The 21,766-nt window shown below is 35.5% G+C and overlaps 1 protein-coding gene and 1 pseudogene across 2 annotated transcripts in view; both read right to left on the bottom strand.

Annotated features, from left to right (window-relative positions):
* Positions 1–21,766, bottom strand: part of PIK3C2G (phosphatidylinositol-4-phosphate 3-kinase catalytic subunit type 2 gamma) — a 358,071-nt gene that overhangs the window by 257,482 nt on the left and 78,823 nt on the right. Inside the window, exons 9-12 of one of the 2 annotated variants that reach the window (XM_034645915.1) lie at positions 10,859–10,981; positions 6,265–6,298; positions 2,185–2,241; positions 1,190–1,385 (exon numbers count right to left, since the gene is read on the bottom strand). In XM_034645915.1, coding sequence (XP_034501806.1) covers positions 1,190–1,385; positions 2,185–2,241; positions 6,265–6,298; positions 10,859–10,981 — 410 coding nt within the window. The remainder of the gene's footprint in view (positions 1–1,189; positions 1,386–2,184; positions 2,242–6,264; positions 6,299–10,858; positions 10,982–21,766) is intronic. The other variant, XM_011228226.3, reaches the window with a different exon arrangement.
* Positions 3,005–4,201, bottom strand: LOC109490038 (annotated as a pseudogene).

Genomic DNA, 21,766 nt, shown 5'->3' with positions numbered 1-21,766 from the left:
AAGAAAAAAAAGGCATAAAAGAATCATCCCATGGGTTTAAAGAAATATGTGTATGTGTAGATAGGTAAAGAGTGTTTTTTACATACTCATCCCATGGATGAATCGACTGATTAATTGATTTTTTAAAATTTTTATTTATTTATTTATTTGACAGAGAGAGAGAGGGCTCCTGCGTGCACAAATTGGGGGGAGGGGCTGAGGGAGAGGGATAAGCAGAATCCGTATTGAGTGGGGAACCACACACAGGGCCAGATGCCAGGGCCCTGAGATCATGACCTGAGCTGAAGTCAGACACTTAACCAGCTGAACCACCCAGCGACCCCTCATCCCATGGATTTAAAGAAATATGTGTATGTGTACATAGGTAGATAGTGTTTTTTACATACAAAAGTACATTTTCTAATTAACTTTATAACTATTTGTACAGGTCAGTTACTTGCAAAAGTACATATAGCATTTTTTCTCTTTTTACTGAAATGGTTTCAGCTTTTCTTTGAGGTGCTAAATGCACTGGGTACAATAAATCCATTTATAAATTACTATAATCTTATTAGCTTTAATTGATTTAATCTGCATTCTCTTACAGATTTAATCTATAAGGAATTTAAAATAATGATTATAATATTAATCTAATTATGTTATTCAAAAAAATACTACATAATAGAGCCAACCTACAATCTAGCAATGCTCCATGCATAATTGTGGTTAATTTCCATTGTAACTCAAATAACTCTTGGCTAATTCCCACTTTATCAAGGTACTAATTTCACAAAATATCTACCACTCACAACTTGATGGATATCAGAGTGCTTTTTTTTCTATTAAGTACTACTCCCTATGTGTGTGCTCTCTCTGTGTGTGTGTTCTATTAATTAGCATTAGTCATTTAAACTCAAATGTTAAAAAAAGTTAGGGCAATTACTAAATAGGATGAGCATTCTGTTTCCCTAATGGATATACTGACAATATGCAGCGATTTTTAATATGGAGAATGGGAAAAGACTTGAGGGAAAAGGAATGTGCATTTGGGAATGAAGTTTTTAAAAATGGTTTTAAGATAAATCTACACTGGTTAAGTTTCAAAATTTTATTAAATATTTGCTCCTGCAAAGAAGAATAAGACAAATTATATTCTAATTAGAAACCATGTAAAAATTAACATTTTTATGAAAAACTCACCACCACTCACCTCTGCACCCAAGTCTCTGGAACATTGTGGACTGCGTACACTGTGAAGCTAAGGTGGGAGTGGAGCCCAGGATTTACACAGGAAATGTCATCAGGTACATTTAGAAGTTGGAAATCTGCATAAAAGCTGCAGCAATAGGCATTGATAAGCTGGTAGATGGATCTGGATAGTTCAGTTGTCACCTTCTCTATCAAGCCTAAGGGAAAGAAAGGACAGAAATCAGGTCATCTTTGAAGGGCCATACTTATTATAAGCCATCAATTATAGCTTTGAAATTTCTTATGATAAATTTTAAATAAAATTTAAAATAACCATCCACCAACTGAAGCCAATTAGCCATCTGTCCCTCTGTATGCAGCCTGAATTAGCTGATAGTGTAGATAATCAATAAGCTTTCATATCTTCAGTTGCAGAAATCTTGGCAGCATGGCCTTTAATCATAAATCAGAGTTTTGGATTATTAATTTCGCATTCTATAATTTGTAATTTTTTGCTCTATGTTATGATTGTTTAGAATTAATTTTCAGACAAAGAACATGTTTTATACATGGCTTGTAAGTACTTCAAACAAATCCCATCTAAAAATTAATCATAATAGATTTGACTATGCTATGATGTTTACCATTAACTGAACACTAATCATATGCATTGTGCTGCTGTAAAAAGAAAACAGTAATAGTACCTGGATGGGATCTGAAATAAGCCTGAAATGAAAGACTTATGATGCTTACCAAATCTCTTCAAAATCAAAGCCTAAGTTTTACTATTAGTTATTTAAGAGGGATTTATTGATTATTCCTAATAGTGACTTGTCATGAAGGAAGAAAAATGAAAAAAAAAATGACAAGTACAGGGGCTAATAGCTCCAAGCATGTATTAAATAAAGGCATACCAATTTATCCTAGACCATATGAAAAAGACCTAATCACTGAATTTAAGGTAAACTTCCCTGGCTTTCATTCTCCCAATAAACTCTTTCCTGGAAAAACTCCTACCTGAGAGGAAGGAAGAAGAGACTGATGAAATGGACCAGGTAGTACAGGTAGTGGACTCTAAATTAAAATCAGGAAAGATGACGCCATTACAATGAGAAGCTTACGAGGATGATGAACGTCATCCCACTGGTGGAGCTCATTGTCAGACCTCTTAATGGAGCCAGTGAATAATTCTCACTACTGACATTTTCAATGCACATACATTATGTATGCACATACATTAATATACTCACGACTTGTAATTGTCTGTTTTAATATTCCACTATAGTAGTGTTTCAAAAGTTAAATGAGTAATTTCAAATATAAAATCTCAAACATTATTATTTTTTAAGCCAGATCGGGAAAATCTTTGACAAACATTTAAGCGATAAAAGGGTTTAGGGAATGAAAAGACTGTATGAAGTGAAATAAGCTGTGAATGGAAGCTCTGGTGCCCTCCTCGGAGTCTCTCCTGCCGGACCGGCTTGGCTGAAGGAGTCTCCGGAGGGGTCGCACTGTGGTCATGGTCAAAGACCCCTTGGTGTGACTCTGTCCGTCGTCCTCACACAAGCACCTGTCAGGCTTCGTCCAATCCCCGAAACAGGACTCCTAAAATCCTACAGGTTCGTTCTGGTAGACAAGAGTAAAGGAGAAAACCCTGAGAGGCTGATCTGATCTGAATGCGATCCTTTCCCATGCTGGGCCAGAAGAACACGCTGAAATGCCACATTGTAGATATTTCTACTTTTCCGCCACTTCGTCCTGGAGAAATTACACGGAACCGCAGCTTAGCCTGTAGAGGGAAGATGGAGAAGGAATCTGTGTTTTTCAGTGGCAGCAACTGACCTGGGCACACGGCGGAGAAGAGCGAGACCTCGAGGCCCTCCTCAGGGGCGGGAGATCTTGTCCCGAGGCCTGAACCCTGTGTACCCGAAGGTCCTGAGTGCTACGTGGGCGCTGGGCGGGACCACCAAGTGGATAATGCAGCCACTGTAGAGGGAGAGGTGGAGCCAGCCCTGTGGAGAAAGTATGGCGCCAGACACACCAGGTTGCGAAAGACCGCATGGCAGATCTCAGAACTGTCTCACGGCCTGGCATCTGCCGGGTGGATGCGGTTTGGGAAGACACCTCCCTTCGGGCTCTGTCTTCATAATACCCTCAGTCTCTGGCTTCCACTCAGACTTGGGCAAGGGTGGGATCCTTAGGCTAGATGGGGGCGCCTTCCCTCAGCAAGTCTGTGCCGACTTTGCAGGCCCCTGGCATGTGTTTGCTGATGATGTCAGCGGTTTCTATTGCTTGGGTCATGCAGGAATGCTCAATTTTAAGCTTCAACGACGAGCTTGCAAGTCCGACACCAGTTAGCTTCGCCCGTTTGCCACCTAGGGGAGTCGGTAGTAAAATCCTTTTGGGAAGAGGCGTCCATGCGGTACTGGGAGTACCTGATGAGGAAGATGGGCTGCACGGCCTTGCCTTTGTAGTGGTCCAGCCTGGGACCCCAGTTCTCTCCAGACTCCAGGTTCCGCTCCCACACGCTGACCTGGACGCAGCTCTCATCGGTCCCAGATGGCGTCCCAGACACCCCTGCGGCAGACGGCCCCGCCCCTAGTGGCGGCGGCTCGGGGCACTTCTGGGGCTGCGCAGGGCGCCCCCAACTCCTCAGAGAAGAACGCTGTGACCGACGCCCCCCACCCCCAGTCCCTGAGGAGTCATCGAGAGACGAGTAAGCACATCGTTAGAAATTTTGTTCTTAAAACCGGCTGTGATTTGATGTGATTTGATGCATGCCAAGTCAAGTCACACAGTAGCACTGTTGTTTTTCAAACACATGCACTTCCTCATCAAGTTGTTTCTGAAGCATAAATTGCTTGTAATTTCTAGTTGTTTTTCAAAGAAAATAATACAAAGAGCCAGCTTTTTCCTCCATTAGTCTGCAGTGTTCCAATATCGGACAATTTGGCTGCTCAAAAAACAGGCCTTTTTCAGCACGGAGCTTCTTCCCACATCCTTCCCCTAAGTAGGTCTGTCCATAATTAAACATTTTTTGTTGTTGTTGTTCAACACATGCTATTATTCACTTAGTTATTCATAAATTTGTACAAAATTTATAAGATGGCCAAATTTTACTTAAAATGGTGGCCTTTGTTAAAACAGTGAGGGGAACAAGCAGCATGAAAGAGCTCTAATTAATATTCTCTGAGAAATCAGCAGTAGCAATTAATAAAACAGAAGAGTAAAGCAGCATAAAAATAGTTTTTAAAGAGGACTCATCAAACTCTGGAGGCCAACCAACAGGGATTCTCCTGAACAACAGAGGCAGGGAATTATAAATTTATAGAAACATGTTTCCCAGTCCCCACATTGTGCTGTTTGGTACTCTGAAGCAGAAAGTACAAACTTTTTGTTAATAATTCCCCGTCTTGTGCAAATGAATATACATCTAAAAGAAATCATAAAGTTGGGTCAGAGATCTTATTAATTCAAGCCCCAGCATGTATTTGAGAAATGTTAATTATTTGGATAATTACTCAAACTCTACTCTTGACTTCTTGTGCAGAAATACAGTTCTTGGTTATAATTTGCTTTTTTGAGGTAGTATAGAGATGTGTGCTTATGCATTATGCTTTACTACCAGAACTCTGGATGAAGAGTACATTTCAGATATCATCAGAAATGTACTAGGGACTCAAGATACTGGGCTTGGTGGTGAAATGTGGAGTAATAATGTTTATCACACCTGATTTTACTCTGGGAAAAGAGTTACAGTATCATAAAATTGAGAAACAGTGGCAATATATATTTGATTAAAATACATTAAGTAGAATCTGTGATGACTTAACATTGAATATAAACCTTTGAGAACATTCCTACAGAGTTTTGTGGAATCTTATATCTCAACCCCTGAGGAATATGGGATGAAGGGATTTCATTCCAACATTCCTAAAAGAAAGGAAGATTCTATTTAAACATACCTCCAGCTTGTTGACTACTCATTCTATCACTTGGACTCTGTTGGTGATATTGTTAGGGGGCGTCTATCTTTTCCTTTCCCTTATGATGTTCTGGAGTTTTATGAATGCCTGGAACAGGGATTTTTGCACTAGCAATTTGTTTTTTCTCCATGCCCTTTGCCATCCCATTTTCCTCTGTGATGTGAAGTGAGGGAGTTCTTCAAATATAATTATGTCTTTTTTGAATGGTGAGAATTAGAGTTGAGAGGATATCCCTCTGCCCATAACTTTCTCCTAAAAAACGATTAAGGCTTGGAGGGCAGGTTGGGGTTATCATTTGCACTTCACTGTGACCTCTACACCTAGAGTGTGAGTTGAACATCTGTTAGTCAGTTCCCTTGAAGATACTCAGAGTATTGATATGCCAAATACCATTTGCTTTTGCAAACAGGTACAACTCTAACCACACCCTGCACATTAAATACTATGGTATCTTCTATGTATATTAGGGAAACTTAGGATCAAATAATTAATTCTCTTAAGATCACAGAGTCAAAAAGTGACAGAATTGAAATTAACCAGATTCCAAAAGCTGGGTTCTTTGCTCTACATCACACTATTAATCATCCACTGTTTTCTGTAGAGGCAAAGTCCTCTGGTGGCTTGCCGTTTTATAGGCTCAGAGCCTCTGTGAACACTAATTATTCCAGAACCTAATCCTCCTACATATTATGTTAGATTAGTCTTTCAAATAGAGTTTGAATTTAAATCTTGAATTAGTGACTTTGAAGAAAGACATCTGCTACTTTTCTGACTCTTCTTACATCAAAATATAATTAGCTAAATAAAATTTTATAGTTTCTTAGAATGGTTGTAAGAGTATTTTCAGTATTCCTTTCATTTTTATAGATCTCTTGACTTTTCCCATTTCTTAAAAATGTCAGGCTAGAAGTTTAGAGAGTGGATTTTTATTCACTTGCTGAGTAATCATTTCCATTAGTAAAAAGAGTTTTAGCAAAGCATTTTCACTTCAAAAAATATTTGTGTATGTTGTGTATGTGTATTACCTTGATATTTGGATGAAAATTGAAAAAAATTAAATTATTTTGGGTTCTATAACTTTTTTTAAAATGTGGGTACATGTATGTTTTACCTCTTGCTGAAGTCTCTGAATTTTGATGAAAATTCTGAAAAAGAAAAATAAGTGCAAAGATACAATTGTTATTTAGAAAACAAAATTCACAAAACAATCAAACTGATAATATCTAGATTTAAACACTGAAATTTCTCTGGCATGGTAAAAACACAAAATATTTATTGGTATCACATATCAATGTTGCTTAATAAACAGAAGGAAGCTAAATTATAAGATGAAAGAAAGGCCTTCTGAATGTTTTGATAAACAATTTAGGTTTTTTGACTGAAAAAAGCTTAGAATAAATTCAGCCTGTTTGGTATTATTAGAATAGTTCTGTATATACTGGCTAACCTCAATTCCCCTTCCACAGCAGTGAATGATTTTTTTTTGAAATAAGTGCATTTTAATTCTCTGTTTAATATTTCCAGTTCTTATTATTAGCAATCATTCAGTTGCAAGCTTTGGGCTGCAATGAAAAGAAGGCTGGATGGAGGTGGGCAAAATTATACAGACTCATGATACAGTTTCATTTCTTTATTTATTTTTAGGAGATTTTTAAAAACTGATAGTAAAACAGTTGTGACCATATCCTAAATTTTAAAAAGTACTATCTGAAATTTTATTTTTTGTTGCTATTTTAGTTCACATCAATTAGTATGGTTTTATTTATTTATTTGCTTGTTTGTTTATTTGTGTTTATATTTGTTGGAGGCCTAGAATTACTTTAGTGGTTTAGGAATTGCTGGTGATAAATTCATTATCATGAAAACTATGTAAGATGATTCACAGATTCACTAAAAATAAGGTTTCAGTCCAAAGGCAAACACATTTTCAAATACAATCCATTTTAATCGAAACTAAATTTTTAAAAATTTTGTTTGGACAAGTTTGCTTTTAATTAATGAAAGCCTGATTTCTCAAACAAACTAAGGAATAATTGTTTTCTTGTAACAAAGAACTTGCTACAATACTCCTTTAGAGAGGAAACACTTCTATCATGTTTAAAATGTAATTAAATTTATATACAGCTTTTCACTTAAAAGCATTGTTCACATGAACCCTTTCAGAAGCATTTCTGTTAGGTATAATATTTCATCTGAGCATAGTTTCAACCACTAGGCTTAATAAGTACACAAGTTCTTCACCCCATCCACGTGGGTGAGACTATTAAAGATGTTAGCCTGACTTAACTAGAATTCAATTTATTCAGAAATATAAACTTGTATTTTAAAATCACCATGACATCCACCTACAGCACAATGTGTAAGACCATATTTTTCACTTTGTGTTTCATTTATTGTGTGAACATGTAATGGAAATATATTATGTGAGATTCTGGAATATAATTTTGAAGGATGGAAAATTGTTTCCAATGCTGAATGAGAGCATGAACGAGAGTATAACTGCATTTGTGATATAATTCATCATCTTGCCAAAACTTACATTTAATAAATACCTAATTACTTCTCTGTATGGCAGGAAATAGTCTCTTGCAAGCTGACCAAAAACTGCAGCCAAGGGAAAGGAAAGCTTCTCAAATTTGAGTTTGTTGGCAGAAGATTCATTTTTCTCAGTATTTCTTTAATCTTAGGTTCATGGTGGGTAGACACACTGAGATACTTTGGCATTGTTAGCTGAAGTTGGTTACTATACAAGTTCTGAAAAATGTACTTACTGTTTGTACCAATATTCTTATATAGGTAGGCTCATGGTTAGGTTAGAGAAATAGATGAACAAAAAGTGTGAAAGAAGGTGATACAGAATAAGTGAACTTCTAAAGTGTGCTCAAAATAAGAATCTGCTTATTAAGGGGTATTAAACTATCTAATCTTTGCCATTGACATATATGAAATAAAACTCATGATTATCAACTCTTAATTTTTATTTGTTAGTAATCACATAGAATTTAGTGCTCATAAGTATATAAGAAATGTGAAATGTGAATATGAGCTTTTTTGAGAATTATAATTGTTATAGCTTTCCTAGGAAATACTCAATTTCTCTTCGAAGGATTCTCTTGGCTTCAGCTATATTGAAGATTTGATATTTCTGAGAAAATTGTTATATTTGTTCTTTTAGGGAGTTTCAGAAAAATGAATGTTTTAAAGATAAAGCTTTTTGTATCTAGTAATATTTTAATGGCATTTGAAGGGCTTTATCCTAAAATTAGATTTTCCTCATTCTTTGATCAGTTGTTTGTTTGTACTGATTCACTGAGAGCCGGACATAAAAATTGAAGCACAACCAAGTGGTCTTAACAGATGGGAGGACATGTGTCCACATTCATGCATGTGATCTCCTCCTCTGGCAAAAGCTCACATCTGTCATGAGGCTGGCTATAATCAATTGTTGTGAGAAAAGGAGGACCTGAGTGGTGCTTGGGCAAATTAAAACCCTCATGTTGGCTACATGAGGAGGAGTCCCAACAACTACCACAGTACTATCCCCACTACCTCCAGTAATAAAGTGACTCATGCAAGAAACATTATCCTCTGGACTATTATTAACATTATTTGTAATGCTCATAGAAACTCTGCAAATTCTGTTATTTATTTAATTTTTTGTGCATGCATGCGATGAGGAAAGCTAAAACTCAGAGATGTGAATTAATTTTCCCAAGCATGTTCAGCTAAAAACTGGTAGATATTGAGTTCAAATCATATTTGCATGATCCTAACCTCTTTGTATTTTATTGTCAGATCTAGGTGCTTATAATGTCTCCCAATGTGATCATCTAAGAGAAACTAGTTGCTTGTTGAAAGTTAACTCTCACTACCTTGTTATCCTGGCATAACTTTAGCTATTGGAAAGCTCTTCTTAGCATCATATAATTCTTGAAAATACTTACTTTCACAACATATTGATTATAGGCTTTTCAAGACTATATAATTTTCCCACTTTGACAAAGAATAAAAAATATGACCAGATTAAATGTGATCACTTCAAATTTTTTACCTTGTTATCATTTGAGAAGACCATGGATATTAATATGTACATATAAGAACAGCTTTGGAGACTACATCGTTTTTTCATTTTCTTCTATAATTGTAAGGTATAAGAGTAGATATTTTCCCATTAAGAAAAATGTAATAAACAGTTATTAATTTCAGACATCAAATTTTGGTGGTTTTTGATTATATTGTTTAAATTTTGATTTCTTCTTTGCTTTGGGATTTTAGCTTTTAAAGGATGCTTATCTGGAAAATCTTTTGGTAGGATGATTCCAGTGCTCCTGAGTCATCACTGTCACTATGTAATGCAAATAAGGTATTTAAATTTCTATATTCATTATTACTCTGTAATTACAAAAACAAGTTCTAATTAAAATAAGACATATAAAACCCAACATTAAGAAATTACTCATTTTTTTCAGTCACCTACTTGAAACAATGATGATGATTTATATATACTAACATAATTGTCCACTTTCTGAATCAATCTTTTTGAAATTTCAAGGCTGGCATATTCAAGGTAGCCTGTGCTGTTCCTTTCCATGCAGATAAGGAATGCATGTAATCACTCTCTGTTAAAAAGTTTCATATATATTGACAAAGAGGCTGCTGGGCACTTTTTCATATTTTATTTAATCATTATAGCAACCCTATTATTAATGACTATTATTCCAATTTTACAGTAGAAGCCTGGCATATTCAATGTATTCTGTGCTGTTCTTTTCCATGCAGATAAGGAATGCATGTAATCACTCTCTGTTATGCAGTTTCATATATATTGAAGAAGAGGCCTGGGTTCAGATCTCTATTTTGCCACTTATTAATCCTCTGTACACAAGCATTCTAAGCCTCGGATTTTAATCATAAAATTAACATTAAAATACCAACTTCATGGCATTGATATGACAATGAATTGAAATAAAATGAAAATGAAATAATAAATAAGTGAAATTATTTTATTATTGCAGTGCACTATCAAGTATTAGTTATTATTATCATCATCATATCTTTCTGCTTCATCATTTGCTAAACTAATAACAAGATTGAATGAATTTATTGTAACCAGATTTCTTCATCTTTTTCTTGGGCAATAATCACCCATGTAGTTCTACATCAGATTTCTGAGATTTTAAAAAAATCACATAATACTTATTTTTTAAACCGAAGAAAACAGGATATTATTTGATGATGTGGGATCATATAAGCAGTGTGCATTGCAAATTCAGCAAAAGATAACACAAAAAATGGTCTTTCCTATATGTGTGCTTATCCATGCAAGCATGGATTCTTACCCACGTATGTACTGGTGCACATGAGAGCCATTAATAGTCTATATAAACACTTGCCTGTGAATGTTATTATATAAGCATATTCCTCTAGGTAGGATGGTAGGATTGATTTCAGTCTCACTTGGAAGATATATTGCAGTTACAAACTTAAAAGGTGTAAGAAATTTCCTTTTAATTTAATTAAATCCTTTTGGTATAATAGAATCAAGTTTCCATTAGCCCCAAATGATTGAAATATATATGTGCACACACACACACACACACACACACACAAACACACAATACTTACTCAAAATTCTTTCACTCTTCTTAATTAATTATTGAACTCAGGTTTAAAATAATTACTGTCTAATAAATGGGTATATTTACCTCTGTTTTCCTCTGAAGAATTAGACTTAGTTCATTTACAGCATCTGTAATTTGTTTGGTCTCCACACACCCCAGAACACCGCATATATTTTTTACTTCTTCAATAATATTATCTACATTTTGCTATGGATGAAAAATAAGAAGGTGTAATTTAACTGGAATACATCTTACGTCTTTTCCTGATTAAGAAAACACAATTACTCGATTACAACATGGAGAAGAAAAATTTATGAGTAAGTCATATGGAAAAAGCCAGTTGTTTCATTCAATTGTATCAACTATTGATATACTATTAATATACTTATTCTGAACAGTGTAGTTGACTTTGTTTTCAGCTCTACAGTAAGGTTATGTGTGCTAAAATCCTGGTTCTGCTCCATTTGTACCTGCAACTATTATCAAATTATTTAACTTCTGTGGATCTAAGTTTTCTTTTCTGTAAAATTGGAACAATAATAATTAATTATACGGTTGTTATAATGATTAAATAAGATAAAATATGAAAAAGTCCCTGGCAGAGAATAAGAGTTAAATTTTAGCTAATTAATTAATTTTTGATTTTTACTCATTCACACAAATTTTTCATTTTATATGAGAAATCAGACACTGTACATCTCCACATAACCAATAAAATAAAAACTAAAAGGTAATAAAAACTATGAGAAGGGCATGTATTAGGTGCTATGTTTAGTTTTCATTCATACGTTCAAAGTAGATGCGTGATGTGAATTTGTGGAAATCCGTAGAATATTACTAATTAAAATGCAAATGCTGAGTTGACTTGACCAGTCAGTAGCTAATTTACGTCATCTCTTAACTCTAGTCTTGAAATGCTTCATATCTGATTTATCTCATTTAATCTTCCTCAAATTCTGAAAGATAAATATTATATTCATTACATTCCTGAATCGCTGAGATTGCTAGAATATGTTAAGTGAAATGTTCCAATAGTAGAATTAACTTGATGATTAATTGGATGTGTGGACAACAAAAAGTTTGGATTTAAGTGATTCTAAAGTTTTATGCTTAGGAAACCAAGAAGATGCTTAGGAAACCAAGAAACCAATCATGGCAACAAATGTTGGGAAGATTTTTGATGAGAATTTGATGCATGTGGTTTTTGATATGCAGAGCTTGACCTTCCACAGTGACAACCAAGCAGACACAACCTCCAGATATTGGGAAATGCAGTGAGATTCTAGCTCTGCCAACTGTTGGATTGAGAAAACACACACACACACACACACACACACACACACAGAACACATGCTCATAAAACACTAGATGAACTATAAGAAAAATGTGTAAGTATATAGCTTAGCACAAAACAAAGATAGGATAAATTTCTGGGTGACAGAAATTTAAAGAGGGAATTTAAAGCCAGAGCAGTGTCTTTAACAATGATGTTACAATGGCCTAAGGGAAATACCAGATTAGATTGAGGCCTTCAGGCTCAGAGACAAGTTTACTGCTCACAACGGGACAAGTGCTGTGATTTTAAACCTAAACCAGTAGGGGGAAGTAGGGAAAGGAGCAGATCTGGAGCTGAAATCTCTGAATACACTGGATAGACTGTTACCTGCAAAAGGTGGGAGAAGAAAAACAATGCCTACTGACCAAGAGAGTTTTGAGAAAGCCTCTCTCTACCCAGGAGCTTTGAGTGAAGAAAATGATTACCTGAAAAATTGTATGTGTAGCTGTGAAGTATAGATTTATACTATGGCAGGAATTTATGCCAAAAAATTGTGCCAGAATATAATGACTGTTTTGGACCCAGGCAGAAGCACATGCAAAGTTGCTGTATGGAAACACTTTCCTAAATTCCAAAACCCTGGAATTTCCTCTAGTATATACACACATGGGTATATGTGTGCGCACTCGCACGCACACACACACACACCCTTGTAGAAGGTGATGGCTGATCCACCATATGAGAGATTCTACAGATTATGAAACGTGCATTAGTCCCTGATTTGAAGGATATTAAAGCTAAATTTGAGCATAATTTTCATAGAGGTGACACCTGGCCAAGAATTTGGATATGACTGTCTAAACAGAGACTATGGAGGAAAGAAAAATTGAACACTGGGTATGTAACATTTCAGAACATCTAATATTTAGGTGATGGAAAAGGGAGTTTGTGTCACAGATGGAGCACAGAGTGCTGAGACCGGAGCCAGAAGACTATAGTTTAATGGGCATAAAGTAAAGGTAGTTGATGGTACTAGGAAACTTTAGCTTGGAAGAAAAAAAAAAAAGAAAAAGGAAACGTGATAACTATTTCAAGTAGTTGAAGGCTGTTTAAATGAAAAGGTGATTAATTTTACTGTAAGTAGCCCTGGAATGATAAATTAGAACAAATGGTTGCAAACTTAGAGACATTCATTTTGACACAGTATGAGGAAAATCTTTATAAAAATTATTTTGTTGAAAATTTGAGAGACTGTCCTGTCAGTAGAGAGTTCCTCAACATTACAGGTATGCAAAGAGTCAGGAATGTCGAGAGATTTTTGCATTACATAGGATTTGAACTGGACTACCTCTAAATTCTTTTTATCTCTGTGACTCTTCGGGTTAGTGAAAACTGACAATAATGCACTTTTGTTATTTTATATGCTATATCCCCAGCTTATCTTAGGAAATATTTGATGTATCATAGACTCTGAGGAGCAACATTCTATGCTTTAGGTATTAAGCATATCCTAAAAGTATTTTGAACACTGGAGAAGATAGGTGATAACTTTTCTCCTCTGCATCTTTCTGGAAGACAAAACAAAACAAAACATATCCTTCCCTCCCCACTGTTATTTAGCTGTGATGGAGACCGGAGGAACAGCCATGTAAGAGCTTGCTATTTTCCAAGTTTTATATAAACTTTGATGAATTTCTATTTATATTTACACACTGAAAAATGCCAAATTCAATTAATGAGTTTCGAGACAAATTGAGAAGTTAGAATTATTTTTGTTCCAGATGAAGTAGTTATGGCTATTATAAATTGCTCTTTAAAGATTAAAAATAGTCTTTGGAGGGGTGCCTGGCTGGCTCTGTCAGTAAAACATGTAACTCTTGATCTCAGGGTTGTGGGCTTGAGACACATGTTGGGTGTAGAGATTACTTAAAAATAAAATCTTTTTAAAAATAGTCTTTGGAGTTCCATTTCAGCTTAAAATATAGATATTTGGTCACACCATTGCAATGAAAAAAGGCAGGTAATATACAAAATCATAATATTTTCTGACCTCAGTAGAGATATGAGGTCACAAGTGACCAAATATACTGGATTCCAAAGAATGATTGGCCCCTCCAAGGAGAGATGGGGCATACAAAGTCTTTGACCTTTAGCAGAGCACAGGAGAAAGAAGTGACCACTATACAAGAGGGTAAGAACAAATTAACTAAAATTATAACAAATTCTTAAAGGGCCAGGTATGAACTAGCATGTCAATTTGGAATATCTGGGAGTCTAAAACATAAGAAGAGTTTACAGTCATTATTTAAGCTCTTTTCCATGGATGCTTACCAGCTGTTCAGGAGAAATATTGTTCAGGAAAATGAAGGTCCATTTAGTGGTCTAGTATGTAGCAGATGATCAGCTGTTTCTGGGAGATAGGCACAAAGGCCTGCCCACTTCTGTGGGGCCACTTCTCTAACAGGAAATAAAAGTCTTATGCTGATGCGAAAAGCTAGGAAAGCGATAACACTCAGAGGGGCAGAACACTCTCTGTCACCCTGATCCCAGGCAAAAAAATCTTACTTTTGGGGGACAGGAAGAGAAACCAAAGCACTCTCCCTGTGGGTGAGAGGTAGACATAGCTGAAGATCCTTTGCCAGTGAGGGAAAAGTAAAAGCAAAAACCTTTGGGCCACGGGCAAGGGGAAGAATACTCCATCTTGAGTCAAGGATCCTACCTGGATACCAATCAGAGGCCAAGTACTAGTGTCAGAAAGGGCAGAAAATCATCTTCTGCTTAAGACTAAATACAGATATAAGACATAGTTTGGCTGCCAGGTGGAGGGTCAGGGATTCTCAGAAAGTTCCAATCTTGAGACTAGAGAACACAGTCTGCCTATGGCTGTGACTGATCATTACAACACAGACCTCCCTTTACCTTACTACAGAGGATGAGTCTATTTTGAATAATAAACAAAGAGCAGAGTAGTGCTGCGGGAGAGACAAGAGTATTGAGAGGGACCATCTCTGTGGCATAGCGAGCAGGGATTGTTGAAAGCTGAAAATGAAGCAAGAATACTGAGGAAAGAATTCTGGCAGTGCAAGCCCCACTATAAGTACAGGTAATAGTGGCTAACCACTATTTGAAGGAATCTGAAGCGTGAAGTGCCCTGATGATAATGATAGCAAAAACAAAACGCGAATAAAGCACAAATCTTGGCTAGATTATATCTACCATGCATAGTAATGGCATAACTGAGGAAGAACATTGCCCATTTCCAGGTGTGATTTCAATTTATCTCATTCTCTACTATTCTCCATGTGTTGTTTAGCATTCAATCAAAAATTACAATTTGCATAAAAAAGCAAACAGCAACCCATTGTCAGTAGATGAAACAACTGACAAATCTATATATGACCTACATATTGGAATAATCAGACAAGTTACTTTAAAATAACTATAATTAACATGTTACAGAATCTAGTAAATATGGACAACATGTGTGATCAGATAGGGAATTTCAACACAGAGATGGGAACTATATAGAAAAGCAAATTTAAATTATAGAAATATAAAAATAAATGTGGTATTAGAGCTGAATTACTTCACTGAGCTCATCAGCAGATTGAATGTAGCTAGGGAAATTATCAATGAAATTGAAGATAGGTCAAGAGAAATTATCCTAACTGAAACATGAAGGGATAAAAACAGTGGGGAGAAAAACTAACACATGACATTTAAGAGCTGTCAAAGTCACATATGCAGTTGTAATTCTAGAGAGTTAAGAATGGGGTAGAGAGATATTTAAAGAGAATGACCAGCATATCGAAATTTGTGGGATGCCAAAATATACTGAAAGGGAATACCTCTCAACTTATAAGTTCTGCACTACTCCAACATCAAAATCAAACAACATCACAGCAAAATAAAAATACAGACCGGTGTGTCTCATCGATACAAATGCAAATATCCTTAACAAAAAATTATCTAATTGAAGCCAGAAATACCTGGAAAGGGTTTTAAATTTTCACAAAGTATGGTTTATCCCAGTAATGCAAAAATATTTGTAAAATTTGAAAGGACTAAATGAGAAAAACCTTATGCCTGTCTTTTGATACAGAAAAGGCATTTGGGGGTGCCTGGGTGGCACAGCCGTTAAGCGTCTGCCTTCAGCTCAGGGCGTGATCCCGGCGGTCAGGGATCGAGTCCCACATAGGGCTCCTCTGCTGGGAACCTGCTTCTTCCTCTCCCACTCCCCCTGCTTGTGTTCCCTCTCTCGCTGGCTGTCTCTATCTCTGTCGAATATAAATAAAATCTTAAAAAAAAAAAAAAGAAAAGGCATTTGACAAAATTTATCACCCATCTATAATATAAACTCCTAGTGAACCAGAAATAGAAGGAAACTTCTTCAACCTAGTAAAGGGCAACTAACTTCATGCCATAACTACATAAACTCCAAATAACTTCATACTCAATGGTAAAGGACTGTAACATTCTCCTTAAGAGTAACAACAAAGCAAGAGTCCTGTTCTTATCACTTCTAGTAAAATTCTATTGGAGATCAAGGCAAAGAAAATCTATATACAGAAAGTATATTTTTGGTTGCATGGTGTCTAGGATGGAAGATATTTCCTGCAAAAAAAAAATGGGGAACTTTTTGCTGTAATGGAAATATTTTATATCTTGATTTCGGTGGTGGTTACATAGGCATATGCATTTTCAAAACTAGTCAAACTATCTGGTTAACATGAATGTGTTTTATGTAGATTAAAATTCTAGATAGTTGATTTAATAAATACAAGTTGTAATGAAAGTGAAAAGACAAGCCGCTAGCTAAAAGGAAATATTTACAATACACATAATCAAATGATGAGCAAATATATAAGTAGTTCCCATGAATCTATTCGAAAAAGGTAAGATAATGTAGAAAATGGATGAAAAGTTTGACTGTCTATACCATAAAAGATGATAGTTTATCAAACTCAACACCCAAAAAACAAATAATCCAGTTAAGAAATGGGCAGAAGACATGAACAGAAACTTCTCCAAATAAGACCTATAAATGGCTAACAGACATATGAAAAAATGTTTAACATCACTAGCCGTCAGGCAAATACAAATCAAACCACACTGAGATACCACCTTACACCACTTAGAATGGCAAAAATTAACAAGACAGGAAACAACAAATGTGGGCAAGGATGTGGAGAAAGGGAAACCCTCTTACACTGTTGGTGGGAATGCAAGCTGGTACAGCCACTCTGGAAAACAGTATGGAGGTTCCTCAAGACATTAAAAATGGAGCTACCCTACAACTCAGCAATTGTACTACTAGATGTTTACCCCAAAGATACAGATGTAGTGAAAAGAAGGGGCACATGCACCCCAATCTTCATAGCAGCAACGTCCACAATAGCCAATATGTGGAAGCCGACACATCCTTCAACAGAAGAATGGATAAAGAAGATGTGATTCGTATATGCAATGGAATATTACTCAGCCATCAGAAAGGATGAATACCTACCATTTGCATCGACATGGATAGAACTGGAGGGGATTATGCTAAGTGAAATAAGTTAAGCAGAGAAAGACAATTATCAAATGGTTTCACTCAAGTGGAACATGAGGAATAGTGCAGAGAACCATACGGGAAGGGAGGGAAAACTGAATGGGAAGAAATCGGAGAGGGAGACAAACCATGAGAGATTCTGGACTCTGGGAAACAAACTGAGGGTTACAGAAGGGAGGGGGGTGGGAGGTGGGGTAACTGGGTGATAGGTATTAAGGAGGGCATGTGTTGTGATGATCACTGGGTGTTATACACAGATATTGAATCACTGAACACAACATCAAAGATTAATGATGTACTATATGTTGGCTAATTGAACATAATAAAAATAAAAAATATTTCAGAAATAAAAAAGATGACAGTTTGATGTTATAAAAAGGAAAAAAAATAATGAATTCATTCATATTCAGGGAAATGAAAATTAAAACTGAAATATGATCAAAACATATACCTCACTTAAGCAAAAATTTTAATGTTGGACTCTACCACATGTTGGTGAGAAAATGGGGCAATGGGAACTCTCATCTGTTATGAAATATGTATGACCCTATTAGAAAAGGGTCTGGGGCACCTGGTGGCTCAGTCAGTTAAGCATCTGCCTTCAGCTTAGATCATGATTCCAGGATCCTGGGATGGAGACCCACATGGGCTTCCTGCTCAGTGGGGAGTCTGCTTCTTCCCCTGCTTGTGTGTGCTTGCTCTCTCTCTTGCTCTCTCTCTCTCACTCTCAAATAAATAAATAAAATATAAAAAAAAAACCAAACTGTCTATGACCCTAGGTATATACCCTAGAAAAATTCTTGATATTATCTCAAGTATACATCAACAGTAGAATAGATAAATAGAGTTTCTTTGATCTAATTGAGTACCATGCAACAATGGAAACAAATCAAAATCACATGGAACAAGGTGGATAAACCTGCAAAACGATGATTGAAAGATACATGGCTCAAAAACTACATATAGTTTGCTTCCGTTTAGGTAGACATTAAAAGGAAACCTAAATTTTGTATTGCTAATGAATGCATAGATATCCTTTGATGGTGAAACAGGAAAAGGTGAAGTGAAAAGAAGAGCTACAAAACACTTTTCTCCAAAGATTATCTCTTATGTAGAGGAAAAGATATCTAAAGTGGCACATGGACAGATCCTATGATACTGGCAATATTTTGTTGCTAAACTTATTGTTTAATAAGAATGCCTGTTCTAATATCATTCTTTAATTTGTATATATATTATTATATGTTCTTCATGTATTATATAATTCAAGGCACAAATCCCAAATAAAATGTCAGATCATGTCATTCCTTTGACAAAACTCTTCAGTGCTTTCCATCATACTTGGAATAGAAATTATGTTGACTAGTGATTATCTTCCTTATTGAAGATCTAGTTTCACTTTTTTCTTTCTTCTTTAAGTCTGAGAGTGTTCTATACATAATAGGTTTGACTTTTAGTAGTTTCAGTATGCCCTTTATTTCTGCTAAGGCAGGTTCCAATTCTGCAGTTGTGTTTTATTTTCCTTGTGACCTGACTTTATCTCCTTCATCTCCTTGACTTCTTCTTTTGTAACCTTTAGCTGGGTCCTTGTTACCTATTCGTTTTATTCTATTTTCTTCTTATGATTTTTTTGGTCATTTCCTACCTCTTCTTATATTCTATTGTGAATGCAAATCGGTTTTGTGACATTTTTCTTCTGGATCTTGTACAGTCCTCTGCCTTAGTAATAGTGTTAAAAATAGTAACTCTCATAGCAGTAAAATAACACTTGTACTTATCTTTACTTGAACACTTTTTATCGTCCAACCACTATATTATATTAAACACATTACATCCACTTTTTATTAATTTTTTAAAATATCATATTATATTTTATTATATTCACTCTAGTGATGAATAATACAAACTCTAGGAAAGTTGAATAAAAACTTCCATAGTGGTGGAGGGCTGTCATATACAGATACCTGACTTTGGAATCTCTGCTCCTAAATTCTGTCTTTACTGCCACTGTGTTTAAATTATGTTTGAAATTAAACTTCTAAAAATCCAATAATAGATCTGCTTGTTACTCAAAGAGCTTCAGTTCTAATAAAGCTAAATATATAAGGTCCCTTTGTGCCCCCTTTATTTCTACTTGCATATGGAATTTTTTAGCCTCCAGCTAGAGGCTGAATACAGTTGGATTTTGGTCTCGGGGAGAGGAAACTGAGATAATTATTATTCCTCCTTTCTCACTGAGTTACTTACACCTGAATAATAGAGATGCCATTCTGCTTATCTAGTTTGTACACTCTGTGAGTCATGAGATAGATGGTAAAGTATTTGGAGGTTTATAGCTCTTTGTAGACCAAGAAGATATTTCATGAAGCCATACCATATTCTGAAGCATGAGTAGATTTTTCTCGAACGACTTCCATCTAGTTTACAGTTAGTTCACCATTTTTTGGATTCTAGTGTAAGTTTATCTTCAGTGGTAGGGATTGCCAACTTTCTCTAAAGGGCCTATTTGGCATTGTAATCAAAATTTTAAAGACAGTGCATTAGAGGCTACTAGGAAGAAGCAACTTGGAATCAGAAGTTGATTCTTGCACATGGATTGAAATCTTGTTTTACACTGCTTTGCTCTGTATGTGTACCACTCTATGTACAGTATTTATGTGAATATGCTGTCTTTCCAACTAGATCATCAGCAACTTCAGAGTATGGTTCCGATTTCCATTTCTCTTGATTCCAGTGAGTAAATAATTCACTAATTTGCATTAAGTAAACACTGAGTAATATCTTAGGGGGAAAATTCTTTCTCTTTCTCCTATTTTTAATTTCTCTGAAATATTAGAGATGAATGCAGAATACAAAATGAATATGAAAATATTCCTTACCTTTCTGGGTATTAGTGGAATAGGTGAGAGGAAGAAAATGTTCAAAGGAAAAGCTGTACATAAACTACTTACAAAACTATCTATTTAGCAAACTTAATAGTCAGAATGCCCAATCTGAAATAAGTCAAGTCTAAAATATGTTAAATGACCATGGCTGGGGAAATAAAATATTTGAAAATTTAAATTACCCATATTACTCAATAATATTCATGTCATATTTATTCAATCTGCATGTTTGCTTTTTTTAAAAATTATGTTTAATAATCCAAGTTTGGGAGCACCTGGGTGGCTCAGTTGGTTGGGTCTCTGTTTGCCTTTGGCTCGGGTCATGATCCTGGGGTCCTGGGAATGAGTCCCACGTCAGTTCCCTGCTCATCAGGAGCCTTCCTCTCCCTCTGCCTCTGCCTCTCCCCTGCTCATACCCTCTCTCTCCCTCTCTCTCAAATAAATAAATGAATAAAATCTTGGAAAAAAATAATCTAAGTTTGGGGAATATAAAAAAATTGTTTTTCAAATTGGTACTTCTTTAAACATTGATGAAATGCTACTTAATGCAATTTTCAGATAAATAGGAAACACAAAATTATCACAGTCTGTCCTCACTTCTCAGATATTTACCAGTGATACTTCATAGGAAGAATCACATTTAAAAAGCTCATTGTTTTGGAAGGAGTTCATCTGGAAAATCGCAGACTCTGTGGCCTATGTATAAAATAATTCACATGTGGGTGATGATAACTATTTGCCTGTGTTAATGTAAAGACAGTAATTATTTGATGTTTTGCCAACTTCTAAGTCATACTGAAAAAATTTACAATAATCAATGGATTCTTTTAAAGTGGAAATATTGGAGGCTTTATATATGAGTAAGATGATCAAACCTCTTGGAAATTGAGAACTTCACAAATTCTCAACAATTTGCGTGTGTGTGTATAAAAAGGCATCTGTGATACATGAGCAGTACCAAGACATTTAGGTAATTACAATTCATTCATAAGTAGCTTACCATAACCCCCAAAATATATTTACATATAGTCAAGAGACATAAATGATCTAGGAATGAAGTCTTCATTTGCCTTGGGTACCTGGTAAATTTCAAATTCTACACTAGAAATAATGACTATCACAAAGGTGAAGAATCAAGCTGAAAGAAGTACTAATTATGACACTTTTAGAGGTTTAAACCAATCTCTGAGTTTTTTTCACATTTCACATTTTAAACTTCCAGACTTAAGCCAGGCTTAAGAAAGAAAAATGGAATTAGAATGAGAGGATTACACTTTGGG

Source organism: Ailuropoda melanoleuca, chromosome 16, assembly GCF_002007445.2.
Source record: "Ailuropoda melanoleuca isolate Jingjing chromosome 16, ASM200744v2, whole genome shotgun sequence".
NCBI lineage: Eukaryota > Metazoa > Chordata > Mammalia > Carnivora > Ursidae > Ailuropoda > Ailuropoda melanoleuca.
This window is presented reverse-complemented; position numbering and strand designations above follow the sequence as displayed.